At 34.4% G+C, this 20,586-nt stretch overlaps 1 protein-coding gene, 1 non-coding gene and 1 pseudogene across 25 annotated transcripts; 2 read left to right on the forward strand and 1 right to left on the reverse strand.

Annotated features, from left to right (window-relative positions):
• Positions 1 to 1,894: 1,894 nt before the first annotated feature.
• LOC147393043 (uncharacterized) lies at positions 1,895 to 7,031 on the reverse strand (annotated as a pseudogene).
• A 965-nt stretch (positions 7,032 to 7,996) lies between these two features.
• LOC147393044 (small nucleolar RNA R71) lies at positions 7,997 to 8,103 on the forward strand. The gene has a single exon (XR_015182464.1). It is a non-coding gene; the product is annotated as a small nucleolar RNA R71 (small nucleolar RNA).
• Positions 8,104 to 13,369: 5,266 nt separating this feature from the next.
• Positions 13,370 to 20,458, forward strand: LOC147393045 (chaperone protein dnaJ A7A, chloroplastic-like). 24 transcript variants are annotated; one of them, XR_015182321.1, is made up of 6 exons: positions 13,379 to 14,667; positions 15,544 to 16,903; positions 17,223 to 17,257; positions 17,418 to 17,468; positions 17,555 to 19,506; positions 19,622 to 19,750. XR_015182321.1 is itself a non-coding variant. In XM_086456632.1 (6 exons), the coding sequence occupies exons 3-6, from the start codon at positions 17,242 to 17,244 to the stop codon at positions 20,097 to 20,099; spliced, it is 381 nt and encodes a 126-aa protein (XP_086312758.1). In that variant the 5' UTR covers positions 13,441 to 14,667; positions 15,544 to 16,903; positions 17,223 to 17,241; the 3' UTR covers positions 20,100 to 20,458. The 24 variants fall into 24 exon arrangements, 5 of the variants coding, with proteins under 5 accessions (XP_086312754.1, XP_086312755.1, XP_086312757.1 ...); XM_086456632.1 differs by lacking the exons at positions 17,418 to 17,468; positions 19,622 to 19,750 and adding exons at positions 17,469 to 17,485; positions 19,827 to 20,458 and having other exon boundaries at positions 13,441 to 14,667; positions 17,555 to 17,629; XR_015182319.1 differs by having other exon boundaries at positions 13,377 to 14,667; positions 15,544 to 17,257.
• The last annotated feature ends 128 nt before the right edge of the window (positions 20,459 to 20,586 follow it).

Here is a 20,586-nt window from a genome sequence, read left to right on the forward strand (position 1 = left end):
CCTCTCCATCCGCTCAGCCATAGTGAGAGATCTGGAAGACTGTGGTCTTTCATGTTGACTCTGAACAACTGGTGCCATTCTGTCAATCCCTTTCATACCTTGCACTTTACTATCAGAAAGTGCAGTCATAAGAGTTAAAGTCTCCTCATCTGCCCCAAATTGGACCCCAGCAGCAACACACAAAGCAGTGATCAAGGAAGGATAAAATAATGACATGGAAGTGTGCTTATAACACTGTATAATATGAGAAGATATGAATTTCCCCACATCAATAGATTTTTCAGTCACAATGCAGTACAAGAGAATTGCCCTTTCCTTATTAATATCACTAAAATGCTTTACTAGCATCATTCTAGCCGTCAGAAAATAGTACCAAGCCTTACAGTCCCTAGTGAGCCTAATGCTCGAAAATGTCATAGGTTTTTCTTCTGTTAGCGTCCATTGGGTACCTGGTACAACAATCTCTTGCAATATCTCTTGATAATCTATTTGTCTCCCATTGAATCTATTATAATCATCTTTTGTAATATCAGGTAAATTGAAAATTTTGTTGATAGCCTCCCCACTAAAATCGACCTATTTTCCTCTAACAAACACCTTTCTATTGTTATGTTTAGGAGCATTGGCATAGAATTCTCTCACAACTAGTACTATTACAGGCTCAGGTTGTTCACAAAACGTTTCCCATTTCCTCTCTTCTATAATCCCCCTAATACGAGGATATCCTACAACTGTGACAGTTAATCCCCTTTCTACTATGGGATTTCTACCAGTTATCGATTCATAGAACCTATTATGTGCATCTTCACTAACAAATTTCTTTTTATTATAAACAACCCTAGATTTCCTCTTCTTAGAAGTACTTGACGAAGCCATTATAACCCAAATAAAATTCTTCTAATCAGAAATCAACCAAACACAGAATTTCAATCAAGAAAGAAGAAAACCCTTACCACTTTTGCAAACCTCAAACCTCTTCTTCAAATATCGAATCTAAACTTCAATGCAATCACCTTCTTTCCCCCAAACTTAGTAGCAATCTTTCATTTTTCTGAGAAGAAACAAGAATAGTGAGAGTGATATGAACAAATGAAAGAAATTTTGTGGATTTAAATAGAGTTAGGAGAGGTAGGAGGTTGAGGAAGATGAAGAGGTGAAGGAAAATGAGAGGTTTTTGGAGAAAATGAGATAAATAGGCGGAGAGAATGTGAGAGATTTGAACCAAATGACGGGTTTAACCCCTTAAAATTTCAATTTCGCGACTCGCGCCGCAGCAGGTAAGTCATTTCCACCGCGACTTTTGCCCTAATTCTTCAATTTGGGGCTTGGCCTCTTTTCTGATTTGAGAAACTGCCGCGGCGCACATGTACCCATCGCTGCGGCGGAATTGACTGGACAGCACCGAAATCCTTTATTCACCTAAAAAATAAAACAAACATAATTAAAATCAAACAAATAACATAAAACAAATCCTCAACTACCTAATAAAATAAAATAACAACTAAAACTAAAATAAAATGAAATAAACTAATGAAATCCTAAATTCTTGAAATTTAATTTTTGGAAATAAATCGGGTTGCCTCCCGAGAAGCGCTAAAATTTAAGTCTTCAGCTAGAGTTTCTTGTATCTTCACTTCGGAATTAAGAGAAAAATGGACACCCGCTCAGTATTAAAGTTCCCTCCAAAGTAGTGCTTTAATCGATGTCCGTTTACTGTAAAAATCCCTTTTGAAGAATGCTTGACTTCTATTGCCCCCGATGGTAAGATCTTGTTGACAATGAAAGGACCGAACCACCGTGATCTTAATTTTCCCGAAAAAATTTTAAGTCTTGAATTGAAGAGGAGAACTTGTTGTCCTTCTTTGAATTCCCGTTTGTGAATGTGCCTATCATGCTATCTCTTCGTCTTTTCCTTATAGATCCTAGCATTCTCATAAGCATCATTTCGGAACTCTTCCATCTCATTTAGCTGTAACAGTCTCTTCTCCCTTGCAGCCTATAAATTGAAATTCAAGAATTTAACAGCCCAATATAATCTATGTTCCAACTCAACTGGGAGATGAGAAAATTTACCATAAACCAATTGATATGGAGACATTCCAATAGGTGTCTTGAACGCTGTCCGGTAGGCCCATAGAGCATCATCTAATTTGCTTGACCAATCCTTCCTTGAAGAATTGACTGTCTTCTCTAGAATCCTCTTTAGCTCACGGTTGGATACCTCAACTTGACCACTTGTCTGTGGATGATAAGGTGTAGCCACCCTATGTGTCACTCCAAATTTGCTAGAAGTTAATCAAATTGTTTGTTACTGAAGTGTGATCCTCCATCACTTATGATAACTCTTGATGTTCCAAATCTTGCAAAAATATACTTCTTCAAAAATATCACCACCACCCGAACATCATTCTTTGGCAATGCTACAGCTTCAACCCATTTGGACACGCAATCTATAGCAACCAAAATAAAATGATTAGAAAAAGAAGATGGAAAAGGACCCATAAAATCAATACCCCAAACATCAAACAACTCAATTTCCAAAATATTTTTTAGAGGCATCTCATTTTTCCTAAATATATTCCCAACCCTTTGACATTTATCACAATTGACAACAAAATTATATGAATCTTTAAAAAGAATAGACCAATAAAATCCTGATTGTAAAATTTTTGCTGCTGTCTTGGTTGCTCTAAAGTGTCTTCCAACTTCGCGAGAATGACAATGTTGAAGAATACTCTCCATCTCCTCTTCCGGCACACATCTTCTAGTTATACGATCACCACATATCTTGTAAAGGAATGGATCATCCCATATGAAATACTTAATATCTGAAAAGAACTTCTTCCTTTATTGGTGGGTGAGTTTAGTAGGCACAATCCCCCTAGCCAAATAGTTGACAAAATTAGCATACCATGGGGCTTCTCCAACTGCAAACAATTGCTCATCCGGAAATTTCTCATTAATATCCCCATCAACTTCTTTATTTGACTGCACATGGTCCATCCTAGAAAGATGATCTGCAACTACATTTTCGATTCCTTTCTTGACCTTGATTTCCAAGTCAAATTCCTGCAAAAGTAAAATCCATCTTAGCAACCTTGACTTTACATCTTTTTTAGCAAATAAATACCTCAAAGCCGAATGATCGATGTAGACAATCACTTTAGAACCTATTAAATAAGACCGAAATTTGTCAAAAGCATAAACAACTGCTAAAAGTTCTTTTTCGGTAGTTGCATAATTTAATTGAGCCTCATTTAAAACTTTGCTAGCATAGTAAATCACATGAAAGACCTTATCTTTTTGTTACCCTAAAACAGTACCTATAGCATATTCACTAGCATCACACATCAAAGTAAATGGCAATTCACAATCGGGTGTAGCAATAACAGGAGAAGATATCAATTTCACTTTAAGAGTTTCAAAAGTATCTAAACATTCTTTGAAAAAAATCAAAAAACTGCATCTTTTATCAATAATTCACAAAGAGGTTTAGCAATTTTAGAAAAATCTTTAATAAATCTCCTGTAAAATCCTGCATGTCCAAGAAAACTTCTAACTCCCTTAACATTGATAGGCGGTGGAAGCTTCTCAATTACATCAATTTTTGCTCGGTCCACCTCAATTCCTTTAACAGAAATTCGATGTCCCAACACAATTCCTTATTTTACCATAAAATGAAAATTTTCCCAATTCAAGACCAAGTTTGTGTCAACATATCGCTGCAAAACCAAAGAGAGATTAGAAAGACAATTATCAAAAGAAGAACCAAAGACAGAAAAATCATCCATGAACACTTCAATGTATTTTTCAACCATATCGAAAAAAATTGACATCATGCAAAGTTGAAAAGTAGCAGGGGCGTTGCACAATCCGAATGGCATTCTTCTATAAGTAAAGGTTCCATATAGACATGTAAAAGTGGTCTTTTCTTGATCCTCCGGTGCTATTGGAATTTGATTATAGCCCGAATATCCATCTAAGAAACAATAATAGTCATGCCCGGAAAGTCTCTCCACCATTTGGTCAATGAAGGGCAAAGGAAAGTGATCCTTTCTTGTGGCATCATTGAGTTTCCGGTAATCTATACAAACTTTCCATCCGATCACCGTTCTTGTGGGTATAAGCTCATTGTTGTCATTCTTCACTACGGTCATACCACCTTTCTTAGGAACCACTTGGACCGGACTTACCCATGAACTATCCGAGATTGGATAAATTATACCTGCATCCATAAGCTTCACAGCTTCCTTTTTCACCACTTTTTGCATGGAAGGATTTAATCTTTTTTGAGGTTGCATCAATGGCTTGTAGCTCTCTTCCATCAAAATCTTGTGCATACAAATAGATGGGCTAATTCCCTTGATATCATCAATAGTCCATCCAATAGCTTTAATATGCTCCCTTAAAACCCTCAATAACTTTTCCTCCTCCAAATCATTCAAAGAAGAGTTAATAATAACAGGATAATAATAAGACTCTTCTAAGAAAGCATACCTAAGATGTGATGGCAATTATTTAAGTTCAAGTTTAGGAGGTTCCTTTTTAGATGATGGTTCATTAACATGCACAGCTCCTAACTCTTTAAATTTAAGCCTTTTTGGAAACTCACAAAATGGCAAAGCATTAAGATTATTCACACATTCAATTATATCTTTGTCATCACTTAGAGTTCCTAAAGTTCTACCATTTAATATGTAATTTTCCAAAGATAAGGGAGGAAAAGATTCATTAAAATTTTCAGTTACTACCTGAAAGCGTCCTCGATCCGCGGGGTATGCGTATCCACTTTTGACTCTCGAGGTTTGTGAGTCATCACCTAGTTATTACGGTCTAGGAACCAAATACTGACTCTAAACGGATAAAAATAACTAATCTACCAAAAATAACTGAGTTCGGGGATTAAATTATGGGGTTGGAAGGTGTTAGGCACCAACCCCGCCCGGCAAACGCCGGTCTCTAATAATTCCCAAATAAACTACATTGCTAAAAAACCTAAGTAATAAAAAAAATAAAAATAAATACTTTTTTGAAGACAACGGTCTTGTTCCCTCAGATCTGGTAGAATATCTTATTGTACAGTATTCATCACTTCATTCTGTTGTCGGATCTGATTTCGAATCTCCAAGTTGAGGTATCTTCTACTTGGATCTGTGAGCTTTCTTCGAATTTATTTATGGATTTTGGAGTGTTTTTGAAGGGCTTCTAGGTATTTTTCAAGCTAAAATCGAAGTATGTGTGTTAGGTAAGGAGTTGGGACTTCAAAATTAGGGTTTATGGGAGGTTAGGGAAGCTTCATGACCTACTTCTCTTAGGATTTTTGATTTGATACGAAAATAGAGTGTTGAGGACCCCTATTTATAGATTTTTTTAAGAGTGTTTAATTAGAATTCTTTTATTTAGAGTTGTATTTTAGTTAGAATTATTTATGTAGAATTGTATTTTAATTAGAATTGTTTTAGCTAGAGTTATATTTTAGTTAGAACTCTATTAAATAGAGTTATTATTTAATTAGAACTCTATTAGGGTTTTGACTTTTGGTCTTATTTGATTGACTTTAATATCTTGACTTTAGTCTTACGTGATTGACTTTTAATATATTGACTTTAGTCTTACTTAATTGACTTTAATTTTGACTTTTGTCTTACTTGATTGACTTTAATACCTTGACTTTAGTCTTTCTTGATTGACTTTAATTTTTTGGAGAACCCCCCTCCATTAGATCTTTAATTCTTTGGACCCCCAAATGGAGGGGTCCTTGAAGAAATATCTTGCGAACCCTCAACAATTTTGCCTGAGAGCCTGATTGATCGATTTTTTTAGTTTAAAATTTTAAATTAATTTTATTAATGTTTCACTTTAATTATTTAATATTTTATTTATTAATTTTGAAAATTTTAATTATAAAAATTGTGAAATTATCGTTTTGCCCTCGGAGATGACTTTTTGCATTTTAAGTCGTTTTTCAATGTTCAAGGATGTTTTAGAATCGATTTTTCGTAAGGAATTTTGTGAAAATGTTGGTTTGTATCATTTATGAAATTTTTTGTGTGAAATGGTCGTAAACTTTATAAGGAGTATTTTCATAATTTTATCAAATTCTGTGAAAATTGGCGAAATGATTTATTTGATTTCAATTTGTTATTTTATGTGTTCGAAAGGATTTTTCTAAGCGTAATGTAGGCTCTAGGGATATTTTGGTAATTTGGTCATCTTTTAGTGATTTTTATCGTAAAGCTTCTTTTTGTCTGAAAAATGATAATTTCTAATCTTCTGGGGTTATATTTTCTTAGTGTAGCGTGGTTTCTACAGTTTTGTCAGTTCGAGATACCTCATCCGAATTTCTGAAACATATCTGGTAACAAAATAAAGCATTGAAATAAACATCCATCATTGGGAACCGTTGAAATTGGGTTGACAAGTTGATTAATCAGGCGAGTGTAAAAATGGGGTGTCTACACTACCCTATCCAAAACACTTATTGTAAAACATGCATCAACATTGGAAGGAAATTTCATAGCCTCAAAAACATTAAAAGTTACTTGTTCATCTTGAACCCTTAAAATCAACTTACCTTGATGAACATCTATGAGAGTTCTACCTGTAGCGAGGAAAGGTCTTCCCAATATGAGTGGAACATCCTTGTCTTCTTCCATATCCAAAACGATAAAATCAGTAGAAAATATAAATTTGTCCACTTTTACCAAAACATCATCAATAATGCCTCTAGGATGCTTGATAAATCTATCTGCAAGCTGCAAGGATACCGTAGTAGGCTTCACCTCTCCTAAACCAAGTTTCCTGAAAATAGAGAGATGCATCAAATTAATACTTGCACCAAAATCACATAAAACTCTATCAAAATCACCACTAGTACAAGGAATAGTAAAACTCCCTGGATCTTTTAGTTTTTGGGGAAGCTTTCTTTGAAGAATAGCACTACATTCTTCCGTGAGCATAACCTTCTCATTATCTACCAATTTTCTCTTGTTTGATAAAATCTCCTTCAAGAACTTATCATATTTCGGCATTTGCTCCAATATATCTACAAAAGGAAAATTAATATGTAAACTTTTAAAAATATCAATAAATTTAGAAAATTGCTTATCTAAATTTTACTTTCGCAATATTTGAGGAAAATGAATGGGATTAGAAGATGGTTGTGGAATAGGTTGTTGAATAGGAGCGGTAGCATCTTGATCTTTAAGAAGAAGAGTTTCATCCTCATTTGCTTGCTTGCTACCTCCCTTTGATTGTTCTAACTCCTTCCCACTTCTATGAGTTATAGCTTTCACATGCTCCTTGGGATTCTTCTCAGTATTACTTGGGAATGCTCCTTGAGCTCTTTCCGTCAATAGCTTGGAAATCTCCCCAACTTGATGTTCAAGGTTGCGAATACTTGCACCTTGATTTCTGAAATTGGCTTGGGTATCATCAATAAATGCATTAGTCTTTTGCATGAATTGGGTGAAGACATCTTCCATGGTTGGTTTATTCTCTTGAGATTGAAAAAAAGGAGGCGGTTTTTGCATATTCACATTGTTAATCCATGAGAAGTTAGGATGGTTCCTCCACCCTTGATTGTAGTAATTGGAGTTAGGATTGTATTGTCTTTGATTGTTAGTCACATAATTTACTTGTTCGAAATTTTTTGCTTCATATGGGCCTTGACACTCCAAAGTAGGATGATTCCCTGCACAATTATCACAAACTACATTAGAAACTGCAGTAATATTCATTTTTTTTTAAATTATTATTTAAAATAGCAACTTGAGCAGCCAAATTAGTAAAAGCATCAATGTCATGAACTCCGGCTGTCCTTTTTTGTGCATTCCTATCAGATTTCAGGAAGTTGTTACCAGCTATGACTTCAATAAGTTCATATCCTTCCTTCGGTGTCTTGTTGAAGAATGCTCCCCCACTTGCTGTATCCACCATGGTTTGAGTGTTTGAGAGCAAACCATTATAAAACGTTTGCACTTGCATCTATAACGGTAGTCCATGGTGCGGGCACTTCCTTAAGAGATCTTTAAACCTCTCCCAAGCTTCATAGAGAGATTCTTGATCTTGCTACAGAAAATTGGTTATATCGTTCCTCATCTTCGCAGATTTCGTTGGTGGAAAGTACTTAGTCAGAAAGGCATTAACCAACCCATCTCATATAGTAATGGTTCCTGAAGGTAGCGAGGTCAACCATGCCTTAGCCTTGTTGTTCAATGAGAACGGAAACAAACACAGTCTTATGGCATCATCAATCACCCCATTGTGCTTGAATGTATCACAAATTTTCAAGAAATTTGCAATATGCAGATTTGGATCATCATTAGCCAACCCCCTAAACTGAACCGAAGATTGTATCATCTGAATGATGGTAGGCTTGATCTCAAAATTGTTTGCTTGAATAGGTGGCCTTCGAATACTAGAGACGCCCACATTAGGAATAGAGTAATCATTTAGTGCTCTATTCAGAACTGCATCTCCACCACTACCATTATTCTCTTCTTCCGCCATTGCTAAAACTCATTGTTTAGCTCTTTGCTTGCGCTCCCTATTTAGCCTTCTAAGTGTCTTATTGATATCAAAGTCGATTGGCACTAAATCCAAGCTACTTGTCCGTCTCATACACTAAGAAAAACCTGAAAAGAGAAAAATGAATAAAATAAGAATAAATAAAAATCAAATTAACAATAAAAGCAATTGGTATTAATATTAGTAATCTTTAATCCCCGGCAGCGGCGTCAAAAACTTGATGCGTATGATTTATGCTAGCAAGTACACTAATTGTTTCAAGTAATAATATAAGATATCATTCCCACGAGGATTAAGTTACTAAGTAACAAAAATAATCACTTAAATTACTATTTGATGAATCGAGAATTGTAGAATTGCAAATTGAAATAACAATGAAATAAGAAAGAATAGATTCTTATGGATTAAAAACCTAGGGCTTTCGACTTCACTACAGATACTCCTACGTAATTGATTATTCAAAGTTCACGAGGACGATGATAGGTTCAATTCTTGTGCCAACCGAGCCTTGTATCTTTGTGAGCTATAATTTTCAGTATTTAACTTGTAAACTCATTTATTTTTTAAAGCTTTCTTGCTTTGAGGTAATTTTACCAAGTCATAAGTATGGTTCTCATGTAAGGAACTCATCTCTTCTTGTATGGATTTCAACCACTCTTTCTTCTTCTCAAGCAAGATAGCTTCTTGGTAAGTTTTTGGCTCTCCTCTGTTAGTGAGCATCACATACTCATGAGAAGGATATCTAGTAGATGGCTGACACTCTCTTATAGATCTTCTTAATTCAGTTTCAACAACTGGTTGTGGCTGTTCTTGCTCAATCTAATTAGCTGGCTCAACTTCTTCATCAATTTGATCATTCTCATCAACATTACCACCATGGTCATCTTGACCACTTTCCCCATAATCAACATGTACTGGAGGTGGAGCAAAAGGTGTTAGATCAAAAGAAATGTTACTAGAGGAATTAAACTTCTCAGCCTTTTCAATATCTTCCCCAACTTGATCTTCAAGAAACACAACATCTCGGCTTCTAACAATTTTCTTATTTACCGGATCCTACTACCTATACCCAAACTCTTCATGACCATACCCCAAGAAAATACACAGCTTTGCTTTACCATCAAGTTTAAACCTCTCATATTTAGGAATGTAAGCAAATACCCTATAGCCAAAAACTCTCAAATGATCATAAGAGATATCTTTCCCTTTCCATACTCTATTAGGTTCATCACCATTTAAAGAAACTAATAGAGAAAGGTTAATTAAGTCAACTGCAGTTCTCATAGCCTCCCCCTTAAAGGACTTAGGTAGCTTGGCATGTGACAACATACACCTAACCCTTTCTTCAATGGTTATATTCATTTTTTTAGCTACGTTATTATGCTGAGAGGTCTTTATGACAGTCTTCTCAAGCCTGATACCCTGACTCTTGCAAAAATTCTCAAAAAGACCTCTGTATTCACCCCCATTATCGACTCGAACACACCTTAACTATTTTCCAGTTTCTCTTTCAACCTGAGCATGAAAATACTTGAAAATCTCTAGTACCTAGTCTTTGGATTTCAAAGTAAAAGTCCAAACTTTTCTAGAATGGTCATTAATAAAAATCACAAAATAAAGAGCACCGCTAAGAGTTTTGGTTTGCATAGTACAAACATCCATATGAACTAGATCAATAACATTTGGCCTTTTAGTTTGAGGATGTGTATGAAATGCAACTCTATGTGTCTTTCCAATTATGCAATGATTACAAGTCTTCAGAGATCTCATACCTTGCAACTGAGGCACAAATTTCTTCTTAGCAAGAGTTTGAAGTCCCTTATCGCTAATATGGCCAAGTCATTTGTGTCAAATATTAACATTCACCTCTTTTTGAATAGCATTCATCTCTCATTTGTAAAGTGTAGCTTGCATGACATAAAAAGTATTTAGTTTTTGTCCCTTGGCAACCACTAGAGAGCCCTTAGTGAACTTTTATTTACCTTCACCTAAATGACTAGTAAAATCCTCATCATCAAGTTTTTCCAGCGAAATGAAGTTGAGACAAATATCTAGAACATGTCTGACATTTCTAAGAATTAACTTGTTGCTGATGTTGGTCTCTAAGTAGATATCACCAATACCCACAATCTTAAATGCACTACTGATGTAGGATGTGAAAAATTCACTATGGGAGGTTACATGGAATGAAGCACCTGAATCAACTACCCAATTACTATACTGGTAGACAAGATTAACACAACCATCATCGTAAACAATCACTATATCTCCATCATGAGTGGCAATGTTTGTTTCTTTTTCATTATTCTTGACTTCACTTTGTTCCTTTTTCCAAAATATACAATTTCTCTTCATATGCCCTTGCTTGTTGTAGTGAAAGCAAGTAATGTTTCTTCTCAATCTAGACTTAAATCTCCCCTTAGAACCATCTCTTCTAAAATTTGCACGTAGTTTCTTACTTTGGCTTCTTCCATGTCTATTTTCTTTTTTTGTAATGAGCACCTTAGAAGAAAACTCACCCATTTCTTTTCTTCTAACATCTTCATTTAACAAACTGTCTTTAATCAAATCCATGGTTAGTTTGCCATTTGGTGCCGAATTACTAACTGTTACCACTAAATTTTCCCAACTCTTAAGCAACAAACTAAGAAGTAAAGATACTTGGATTTCATCTTCATGGCTACCAACTTGTTTATTATGCTCTAAAACTAACTTGTATGCTCAACCATGCTACTTTCATCTTTATATTTCAAGTTCACAAGTCTTTTAATCAAAGCAGTCTTATTCTTGCAATTTTCTTTTCAAAGAGGTTTTCTAGTTTTTTCACAAAACATTAGCTTTAGTTTCATCACAAATTTCCTCAAACACATTTGGATCAACCCACCGTCTAATGTAACCAACAATTTTACATCACCCAATTTAATTGGCTTGTACAAATCATTGCAATAAAACAAATATTCCATCATGCACTTTCAAGTGGAATAATTGGTTGAATTTAATCTGATCATACCATTTGTCCCTTTCATTTTTAACACTCAAGAAATTAACTCCAAAGAACCTTTGCTCTGATACCAATTGTTGGAAAAATCACCATGCAATGTGTAATATAATCACAACAAAAATTAAACATTTTCCTTCTTTGAGTGACAAAAATAAACTAAAAATATCCAACCAATATTAACACCACAATCATACCCAATAATGTCAATCCAAGTGCAAGATAATCCAACTGAGCAAAATAAACAACTACAAGCAACACAAGATTGTTAACGTGGAAAACCCTTCAAAGAGAAGGTAAAAAATCACAGTACTTGTCGCAATAGTCCACACCCAAATCTTCCACTATCAACAATAATGAGTTACAACAAAGTTCTCTCTAGATCAATATAGAAACTCACAAGATTACAATCAACATCAAGAATACTTATTCTTGATTCAACAATACAATAAACATCATCTAATAAATATGGATTCCACCAAAACATAAAGGGAAAAATTTAGGTCTCATCAAGAGAATCTCTCAATAAGATGAAAAGAAAAGCTAATCTAAAAAAAATCGACTGGTAGAATTATAGAGGTTATTGTAAGGATTCTCCACTTCAAATTTGAGTCAAATCAGACAAAGTTTGCCTTTTAATCTTCTTGTCTTAACTTTCTAAAAAAATCACCCATTTTTTTCTCTTTTTTCTCCCTCTTGATATTTTCTTTTCTCCATTTTCTAACCCAAAAAAAAGTAGCCCCCAACTAAAGAATCAGTTGCTACCTTTTTTCTTTTTAATTTTCAAGTTGAATGGGTTTTTGCCCTTATTTCCCTTGAGTGGCCCACATGAGGTGAACCCAACCCAACATAAAGAAACATAGAAATTTCTGCAATTCCTTAAGGTGTATGGAGGATGAGAAAGAAAAGTGACAGAGAGTTTTGGACTTTTGTTTATTTAAGAACTGAGTTTCATATGGTATGATGGTTGCGATTAATTGTTAATAAAAAATATTTGATAAGGGAGGTGATGGCAATTTACTTTTTCATTAAATCATACAAATTACTTCATAGCTGTAAAGCAATTTTCTCATAAGAAAATCGATCTGAACCGTCCAAATAGTCAAGATCTAACGGCTTTGCACCATGGTTTTCTCATATGTTTTCTTAGAGGTGGTTGTAATTTCTTAAGTAGTTGCAAAAAGGGAAAAAAAATATTTATTGTCTAATATAAAAGATATATTTTTAAGAAAAATATAGTTCAATATAAAAGATATATATTTCAAATCCATTTGAACAGTTTGGGGTGATTTGACTCATCCTAGTCAACCAGATTCTTGGAGTAAGTTGGTTACCAATCCCATCCCATCCCAAAAACTTGTTTTTAAAACAACTTTTCAATCCAGGTTTTCATCTATACTCGAAGAACTTCAACAACCTTGGTTTGATAAGTTTTCTTGAACAAACAAGACATCTATCTTTATTGTTGATAAAAAATCATAAGAGTAGAAGATAAGATACTTGAGTATTTTATTTAGCAAGTTTATTCCGGGCCCACTACACATTGTGCCATCTCTTTGATGTACCATAACCCTAAGAATAGAGGGATTGGATGTTCCCAAACTCTTGATCAATTCTAGATTGTACATCAATGGAGAAGTCAAAGTGTTTTAATTACTAAGTTGACCTAGATGAGAGAGAGAGAGAGAGAGATAGAGAGAGAGAGTACCAACCAACCCTACAACCATATTTGCCTTAAAATAAGCTCTTAGTTCACCCATTGTTTTAAGAGAGAGCCCATGGGTTCAAAAATCCTTAAAACCACTAAAAACATTTGATTCATTTACTTTTATTTTTGAAAGGTTACCAAGGTTAAGGCAGACCCACACCAACTACAATCTCAAGGAGAGAAAACCTCTACCACCCTCAGCAATGATAGAAATTAGGTTACAAGAAAGGGAGTCACCATTTGATTCATTTATGACTCTTATAGAAGTTTTTTTCTCTCCAAACTCTTCAACCACCCACCCTCTCTCTCTCTCTAAATCAAGATATTCTCTCTCTAAGTCCTTGAAGGTTCACTACGCCATATTGAGTGGAAAACAACACTGATATATCGCTAAAAACGACTGTTCAAGCATGTCATTAAATGCGATAGATTTTAACAGTCGTTTTTTGTTCCAATTTAATCTAAGATGTCTATAGTAATCGTTCTCTGTGAGATCTTAGCCTTCAAAACATTTGTGTGATTTTATGCGTATTTTAACCATCAAATTAAATCTCAAACCCACTATATGTTTAACCTTACCTCAACTAAAGCAATTGAATTGTTTTAGGTTTTTTAATAAACAGAGATCACACGTTTACAACAGAACCCTAGGTCACGATTTCCTCCCTCTCTCTCTCTCTCTCTCCATGCGTGTCGATCTCCCTCTCTAGATCTCCATCTCTCTCTCATTCTCCGTCTCAATCTCCTTCGATATTTCTCTCATTCTTCGATCTTCATCTTTTGGTCCCTCTTTTTATCTCATTTCCATCACGATCTCTTAGTTTGATCTCCTCTTAGAAACGAATGGGACGAAGAAGGCCTCTATCTCTCTGTGAAATTTGTTTTGGATTCTTTGGGACAAACATGTTCTTCTTGTTTATCTTCCAGAGGTCCAGATCAGTTGGATGAAATTTACTAACAAAGGCAAATATTTTGAGTTTGGATTCAAAGCTTTTGTTTGATTGTAGACTTATTTCATCTTTTCTTGATGTTTTTGTGAAGTTCATGTTGATTAGATGAAGTTCTTGTAAGAAAATCGAGAGTTTGAGCTAAAATTCACAACTTATCTTTAGTTGTTGATTTAATATGTTTGTTTTTGTTGTTTATTTACTGAATTTCATATCAAATAGATCCAAGGTCTAAATTTTGAATACAAAGCTCAAATTTACAGTATTTTTCGTAAAGATTCTTAATGAGTTTCTCTTGGAGATATTTGAAGTTTGATGCTTTATCTTAATATTTTCTCTTTCGATGTGTGATTTCGTTTGTTTCATATCAGGTCTGTTGCTTGTGTGATTGAAGTGTTAGTTTGAGTATCTAAACGTTATTTTCTTTTTTCAGTAAAATTTGTAAAGAATAGGCTATCTGATGGGGTCTAATTGGTTATGGACAGGTGAGCCCATTTCTAATATTTTTGTTTCCCCATATAAGCTACATTACTTGGTTTATATTTCACATATTCTTCTTTTATTTTCTCTAATTAAAGATTGAATCTGATCGACTCTTTTGTAGGTCTTCTTTGAAAATCTAACTTCCGATCTCATTTACTTTTAAAACAGTTTAGTAGATTTTGTTTACAAACAAGTTCTATTCTTGAAGAAATAAAATAAATTTTCTTAAAGAAATAAATAATTTTTCTCTTGAAAAATGCTTAGCATTATTATTATTATTTTTTTAATAGTTTAGATAGGAATTTCAAAAAAACCTTTGGATTGTTTCTTGTTGTTTTTCTAAAGTTGTTAAGGGCTACTACTTGGTATTTTTGATACTTTGCAGAATATTCTAGCCTAACCAACCAAGATAGTACCATATATTGAACCATGTTTACCCACTTGTTAAGGGCTACTACTTTCTAGAGTTCTTTAAGATTATTGATTGGAGTTTTGGGGTTTTAAGACACATCCTGCATTATTTTCACATTGGAGCTATTGTGCTGATCTCTTAAGTTTAAGATCTCCCATGTTTACTCTCTTAGATGATCTATGTGAAATGTCTAGTTCTATACATTGTGTCAGTTTTTTAGGTGGTCCTTTTTACACAGGAATTCGGTAGTTATCAATTTGCTTGATTGAGCGAGACCTGTTTATGATTGAATTAATTTATAGACCAATCTTTCTTTTATAGCATAGTGTGGCATCTTAAATGTTACGATGCATTTCTTGGTTATAGACACCTCATTTTTGCATTCGCCTGATTAATCAACTCGTCAACCCAATCGCAACGTTTCCCAATGATGGATGTTTATTCCAATGTTTTATTTTGTTATTAGATATGTTTCAGAAATTTGGATGAGGTATCTCGAACTGACAAAACTGTAGAAATCATGCTACGTTAGGAAAATACGACCCTAGAAACATAGAAATCATCATCTTCCAACAAAAAAAGCTTCACGATAAAAATCACTAAAAAATGATCAAATTACCAAAATACCCCTAACATCAAAACAACCCTAGAGCCTACGTTACGCTTAGAAAAACTCATTAAAACACATAAAACAACAAATCGAAATCAAATAAATTATTTCGCCAATTTTTACAAAATTTGATAAAATTACGAAAATGCCCCTCATAAAGTTCACGACCATTCCGCATAAAAAATTTCATAAATGACACAAACCAATATTTTCATTGAATTCCTTACGAAAAATTGATTCTAAAACATCTTAGAACATCAAAAACCGACTTGAAACACAAAAAGTCCTCTCCGAGGGTAAAACGGTAATTTTATAATTTTTATAATTAAAATTTTTGAAATTAATAAATAAAACATTAAATAATTAAATTGAAACATCAATAAAATTAATTTAAAATTTTAAACTAAAAAAATCGATGAATCAGCCTCTCAGGCAAAATTGTTGAGGGTTGTCAAGATATTTATTCAAGGACCCCTCCATTTGGGGGTCCAAAGAATTAAAGATATAATAGAGGGGGGTTCTCCAAAAAATTAAAGTCAATCAAGTAAGACTGAAGTCAATATATTAAAGTCAATCAAGTAAGACTAAAGTCAAAATTAAAGTCAATCAAGTAATACCAAAGTCAAGATATTAAAGTCAATCAAGTAAGACTAAAGTCAAAATCTTAAAGTCAATCAAATAAGACCAAAAGTCAAAATCCTAATAGAGTTCTAATTAAATAATAACTCTATTTAATAGAATTCTACTTAAAATATAACTCTACCCAAAATAATTCTAATTAAAATACAACTCTACCTAAAGCAATTCTACTTAAAATATAATTCTAACTAAAAGAATTATAATTAAACACTAATTCTATCTAAACAAACCCTTAAAAAAATCTATAAATAGGGATCCTTACACCCTATTTTGGTATCAAATAATAAACCCTAAGAGAAGTAGGTCAAAAAGCTTCCCTAGCCTCCCATAAACCCTAATTTTGAAGTCCCAACTCCTTACCTAACACCCATACTTCGATTTTAGCTCGAAAAAAAACCTAGAAGCCCTTCAAAAACACCCAGAAATCCATAAACAAATCCGAAGAATCCAGATCTAAGAAAGAGATACCTCGTCTCGGAGATCAGAAATCAGATTCAGAGATAGAACGAAGCGAGGAGTACTGTACAAGGAGTTACTCTGTCAGATCTGAGGGAACGAGAACGTTGTCTTCAGAAAGGTATAAATTTCTTAATTTTTTTATTACTTAGATCTTTTAGCAATGTAGTTTATTTGGGAATAAGTAGAGACCGGCATTGGCCGGGCGAGGTTGGTGCCTAACACCTTCCAATCCCGTAATGTGATCCCCGGACTCAGTATTTTTTAGTAGATTAGTTGTTTTTATCCGTTTCGAGTCTATATTCGATTCCTAGACCGTAATAACTAGGTGGCGACTCCCAAACCTCAAAGGTCAAAAGTGGATCTGTGCACGCCGCGGATCGAGGGCGCTTTCATTGGTGTACAATCATGATGTTTTTTTTTTTTGTTTGTTTTGTCAGGTTGCATGTACCAACCACCATGCACGTGTACAATCGTGAGGCTTATTTACTTCTTTAAGGACAAGTTGGCTGATAGTAATTTGATCTATGCAATCCATAGAAGATGCCTTTTTTTCTTAATAAGATTGTTACTTGCTTTTCCCCTTTTATTTTGAAAAATACTAAACTACTGCTTTTCCGTTTCTATTTTGGCAGACTATAGGATATGTGATTTATTTTAACTTAGTCTAATTATATTGTCCATAGGTAATTTGGATGAGAAGGTATACTCTATTTTGGTAGATTGTTGTCATGTTTTCAATAGATATTTGCTTATCAATGGTCCGTGGCAGGTGGGCAAGATGGATAGCCGAGCTTATGTATCCCAGTTTTCTGTTAATGGTTCTCTTTTTATTGTCGGGTTTCAGGTACTGCATTTGTTTCCTTGTAGCCATGATTGATTTTGTGATACATAGAGGAAATAAAATAGATGACTTGTTTGTGCGGAAATTTTATTTTGTTGTATTGTTGTATGTTGGATTTTATTTCTTTTAAAAGATATTACTGCATGTTGGATTTGCATTATGTTGTGCATAAAGATAAGCAATTTGACATCTGGTAACCCCAACATTGCAAAGCTGGGTCACTGCTGTTAGCTTTCTTCCATAGATCTTTCTTGCATTATTCTTAGAGAGGTAAATAATCGCGTTGTTTGAAAAGTGCATGTAAGATTCTATCACTAACCTTCTCATCCAAATTAATGTAGAAACCAATCGACACAATTCTTACTATGAATGTCTTTCAGTTAGTCATGTGATCAATAAACTTTGGGCTCTCATCTAAGTATCCTAGCTCTCGATTTTTATTCCCTGTGAGCTACAAGCTTTGGCCTTTTAATTCTTGAAATTGAGATTGTTATTATGTACATTTTTTTATACCCTCATTTGTATTCTTCTTCTAGCATCCAAATTACCCGAGTATTGTAGTTATTGTATATATGTTCAAAGCGGAGACCTCCATATCTGGGCATAGAGCAAACCACCTGAACTTAGTCTCCTTCACTTTCACAACAACGGTGTCAGTCATTCATTGTTATTCCTTTTTCTTTGGTATTACATAGTCTGTTTTCCTCCTTTTTGTTGTGGACTATCAGTTTTGTTTCTTGCCATGTTCTCATCTCCAATATACTTGTTACCTTGCCCTATCGGAACAAAATAGAAGAAGCAGTCTTCTTCCTTTACTTTAGACAAAGACTACTACAATCCAATATAGGCTCGCAGTGTAGTCAATTCCGAGCTTGCCTAGTCTGCAAAATACAGAACTGTTGAGACTTGGATATAGTGAGGACTATTGCTAAGTAGGAGAATAACATTTGCGTATTTCATATTTAAGAAAGAATGTCTTATGGTCTTAATTGCATCCGTTAGTTAAGAAAGTCCCACCGGCACGTGAGGCTTATGTATTGAGGCAGGTGTAAGTTCTTACCTCCAGGCTTAAGCCTCAATTGATTTATAGGAAGCATAAATTTCACAAAAATTTCTACAAAATATTTTCATTTTCAAACTACCCTAAATAAACACAAAAACAGAAATTTAATTCCTTGGTTTTAGCCTTAATGTCAATTCGATGACAGCCCCCACATCAAGTCACTATTACGAGTCAACAGTGAATTCTGACACTTGCCAAACAAAAAAATACCACGGAAAAATCTGTAAAATATGCAGAACAGGTAAAAGTTAGAGATGATGAGGACAACATCTGAGTAGGAGAAAAACATTTGCATATTTATATTTAATATTTAAAAGAGAATACATTATGGTCTTACTTGCATCCATTATTTTGTTTTTTTCAAAAATAAAAAAAGGTTCTGGTCTCAAGGTTTAAGCCTTAATCTATAGTTGTAACCTTCCATTAGATAGCATGGAACTTCAATCATACCATAAGCTGTCATTGTCATTTACTAGTCGTGATGAGGGCCACACAAGTGGAATGATGCCCCGCCTCGCTCTTAGCAAGTTTGGACAGAACATAGGAGACTGGTCCTCAAAGCCTTGTATCAGTTGTATATGTGCAAGCATCATATACAGAGGACTATGTATTCTGTTTTGCTAAAGATTATTCCTTCTAAATTTATGGAATAATATTCTACTCTCTGTCTCTGCATCTCTGATTTGTCAATATTTTCTCTCCAGGTATGTCAGTTTTGAGTTACTTAAATACTTCTATTCATGGGGGCTCATTTTATTCTATGTTACAGAGAAGCTGGGCAGAACAAAAATTCAAGGAGATCAGTAATGCCTATGAGGTAAATGGTCTAGTTTAAAGATTATTGTTCTTAATAATTCTTGGTAGAGCCATGTTGGGTCTACAAGACATGGATTGCACGTACTTGGTCTACTTACATGTAACATGTTCTGCAGATCTTGTCGGATGATGAGAAACGACCCTTATATCTTAAGTACGGAGAGGCTGGGGTTAAAGGTGCCGGAATGGGGACATGGGGGTGAGTTCCTTTTCAGTGAGGAAAAATTTATCACCACTTTTCAAAGCTTATTGTCTGTTCTCTCAGTTTTTAAATACCCTCAGCATATACTTAATGATATAAAACATTCTTTCTTATAATAGGATTTCAACAATCCCTTCAATCTCTTTGAGTCATTATTCGAGGGCATGGGCGGTATGGGTGGCATGGGCGGCATGGGCATGAACGAAGGGAGAGGTTCCAGAAATAGAGCAATGGATGGTGAGGATGAGATTTATAATCTCGTCTTGAATTTCAAGGAAGCCGTTTTCGGGGTAGAAAAAGAGATTGAGATATCCCGGCTCAAAAGCTGTAACACCTTCACAACTTCAGCAGTAACAACAACAGCAACAACAACAATAGCCTCTACAAGCTGACTCTCAGTCACAACAGGGGCACGTTGAGTGGATCTTCATCATTTCAGAAGCTACAAAGTGATAGCGGTGATGGTGGTATTGGGAACTCTCATATAATTTATGTTTCAAAGACCAGGCAACAACAATAGCACAACAGCCATTACAGAAGCAGCAGAATCAGTCTATTACAATACTGTCACCTCAAGTTTACCAGAGCTTGGCGCTGATATGTCAGTGGATGACAGCTCGTTAACTAGTGATTGCTAGGTTGTTCTGGGATTGGTTTTCTTTTAGTATAAATTGTTTAGAGAATTTTGAGGATATTTTGTTTAGATGGAACCTTATTTGAAATGGCTAATATGCCTTGTTTTAGTGTTAAATGCATTTTCATCCTCCCATTAATAAAGCTTTTTACCTACAAAAGAAAAAGCTATGAATGCAAAGCTAATCCCATTTTTTAAAATTATAAATCCAGATTCTTTTTTTTTTATTAAAAATTCAGAAAAAA

This window comes from Akebia trifoliata, chromosome 10 (genome assembly GCF_017979445.1).
Source record: "Akebia trifoliata isolate Shusen 1 chromosome 10, ASM1797944v1, whole genome shotgun sequence".
In the NCBI taxonomy this organism is placed as follows: domain Eukaryota; kingdom Viridiplantae; phylum Streptophyta; class Magnoliopsida; order Ranunculales; family Lardizabalaceae; genus Akebia; species Akebia trifoliata.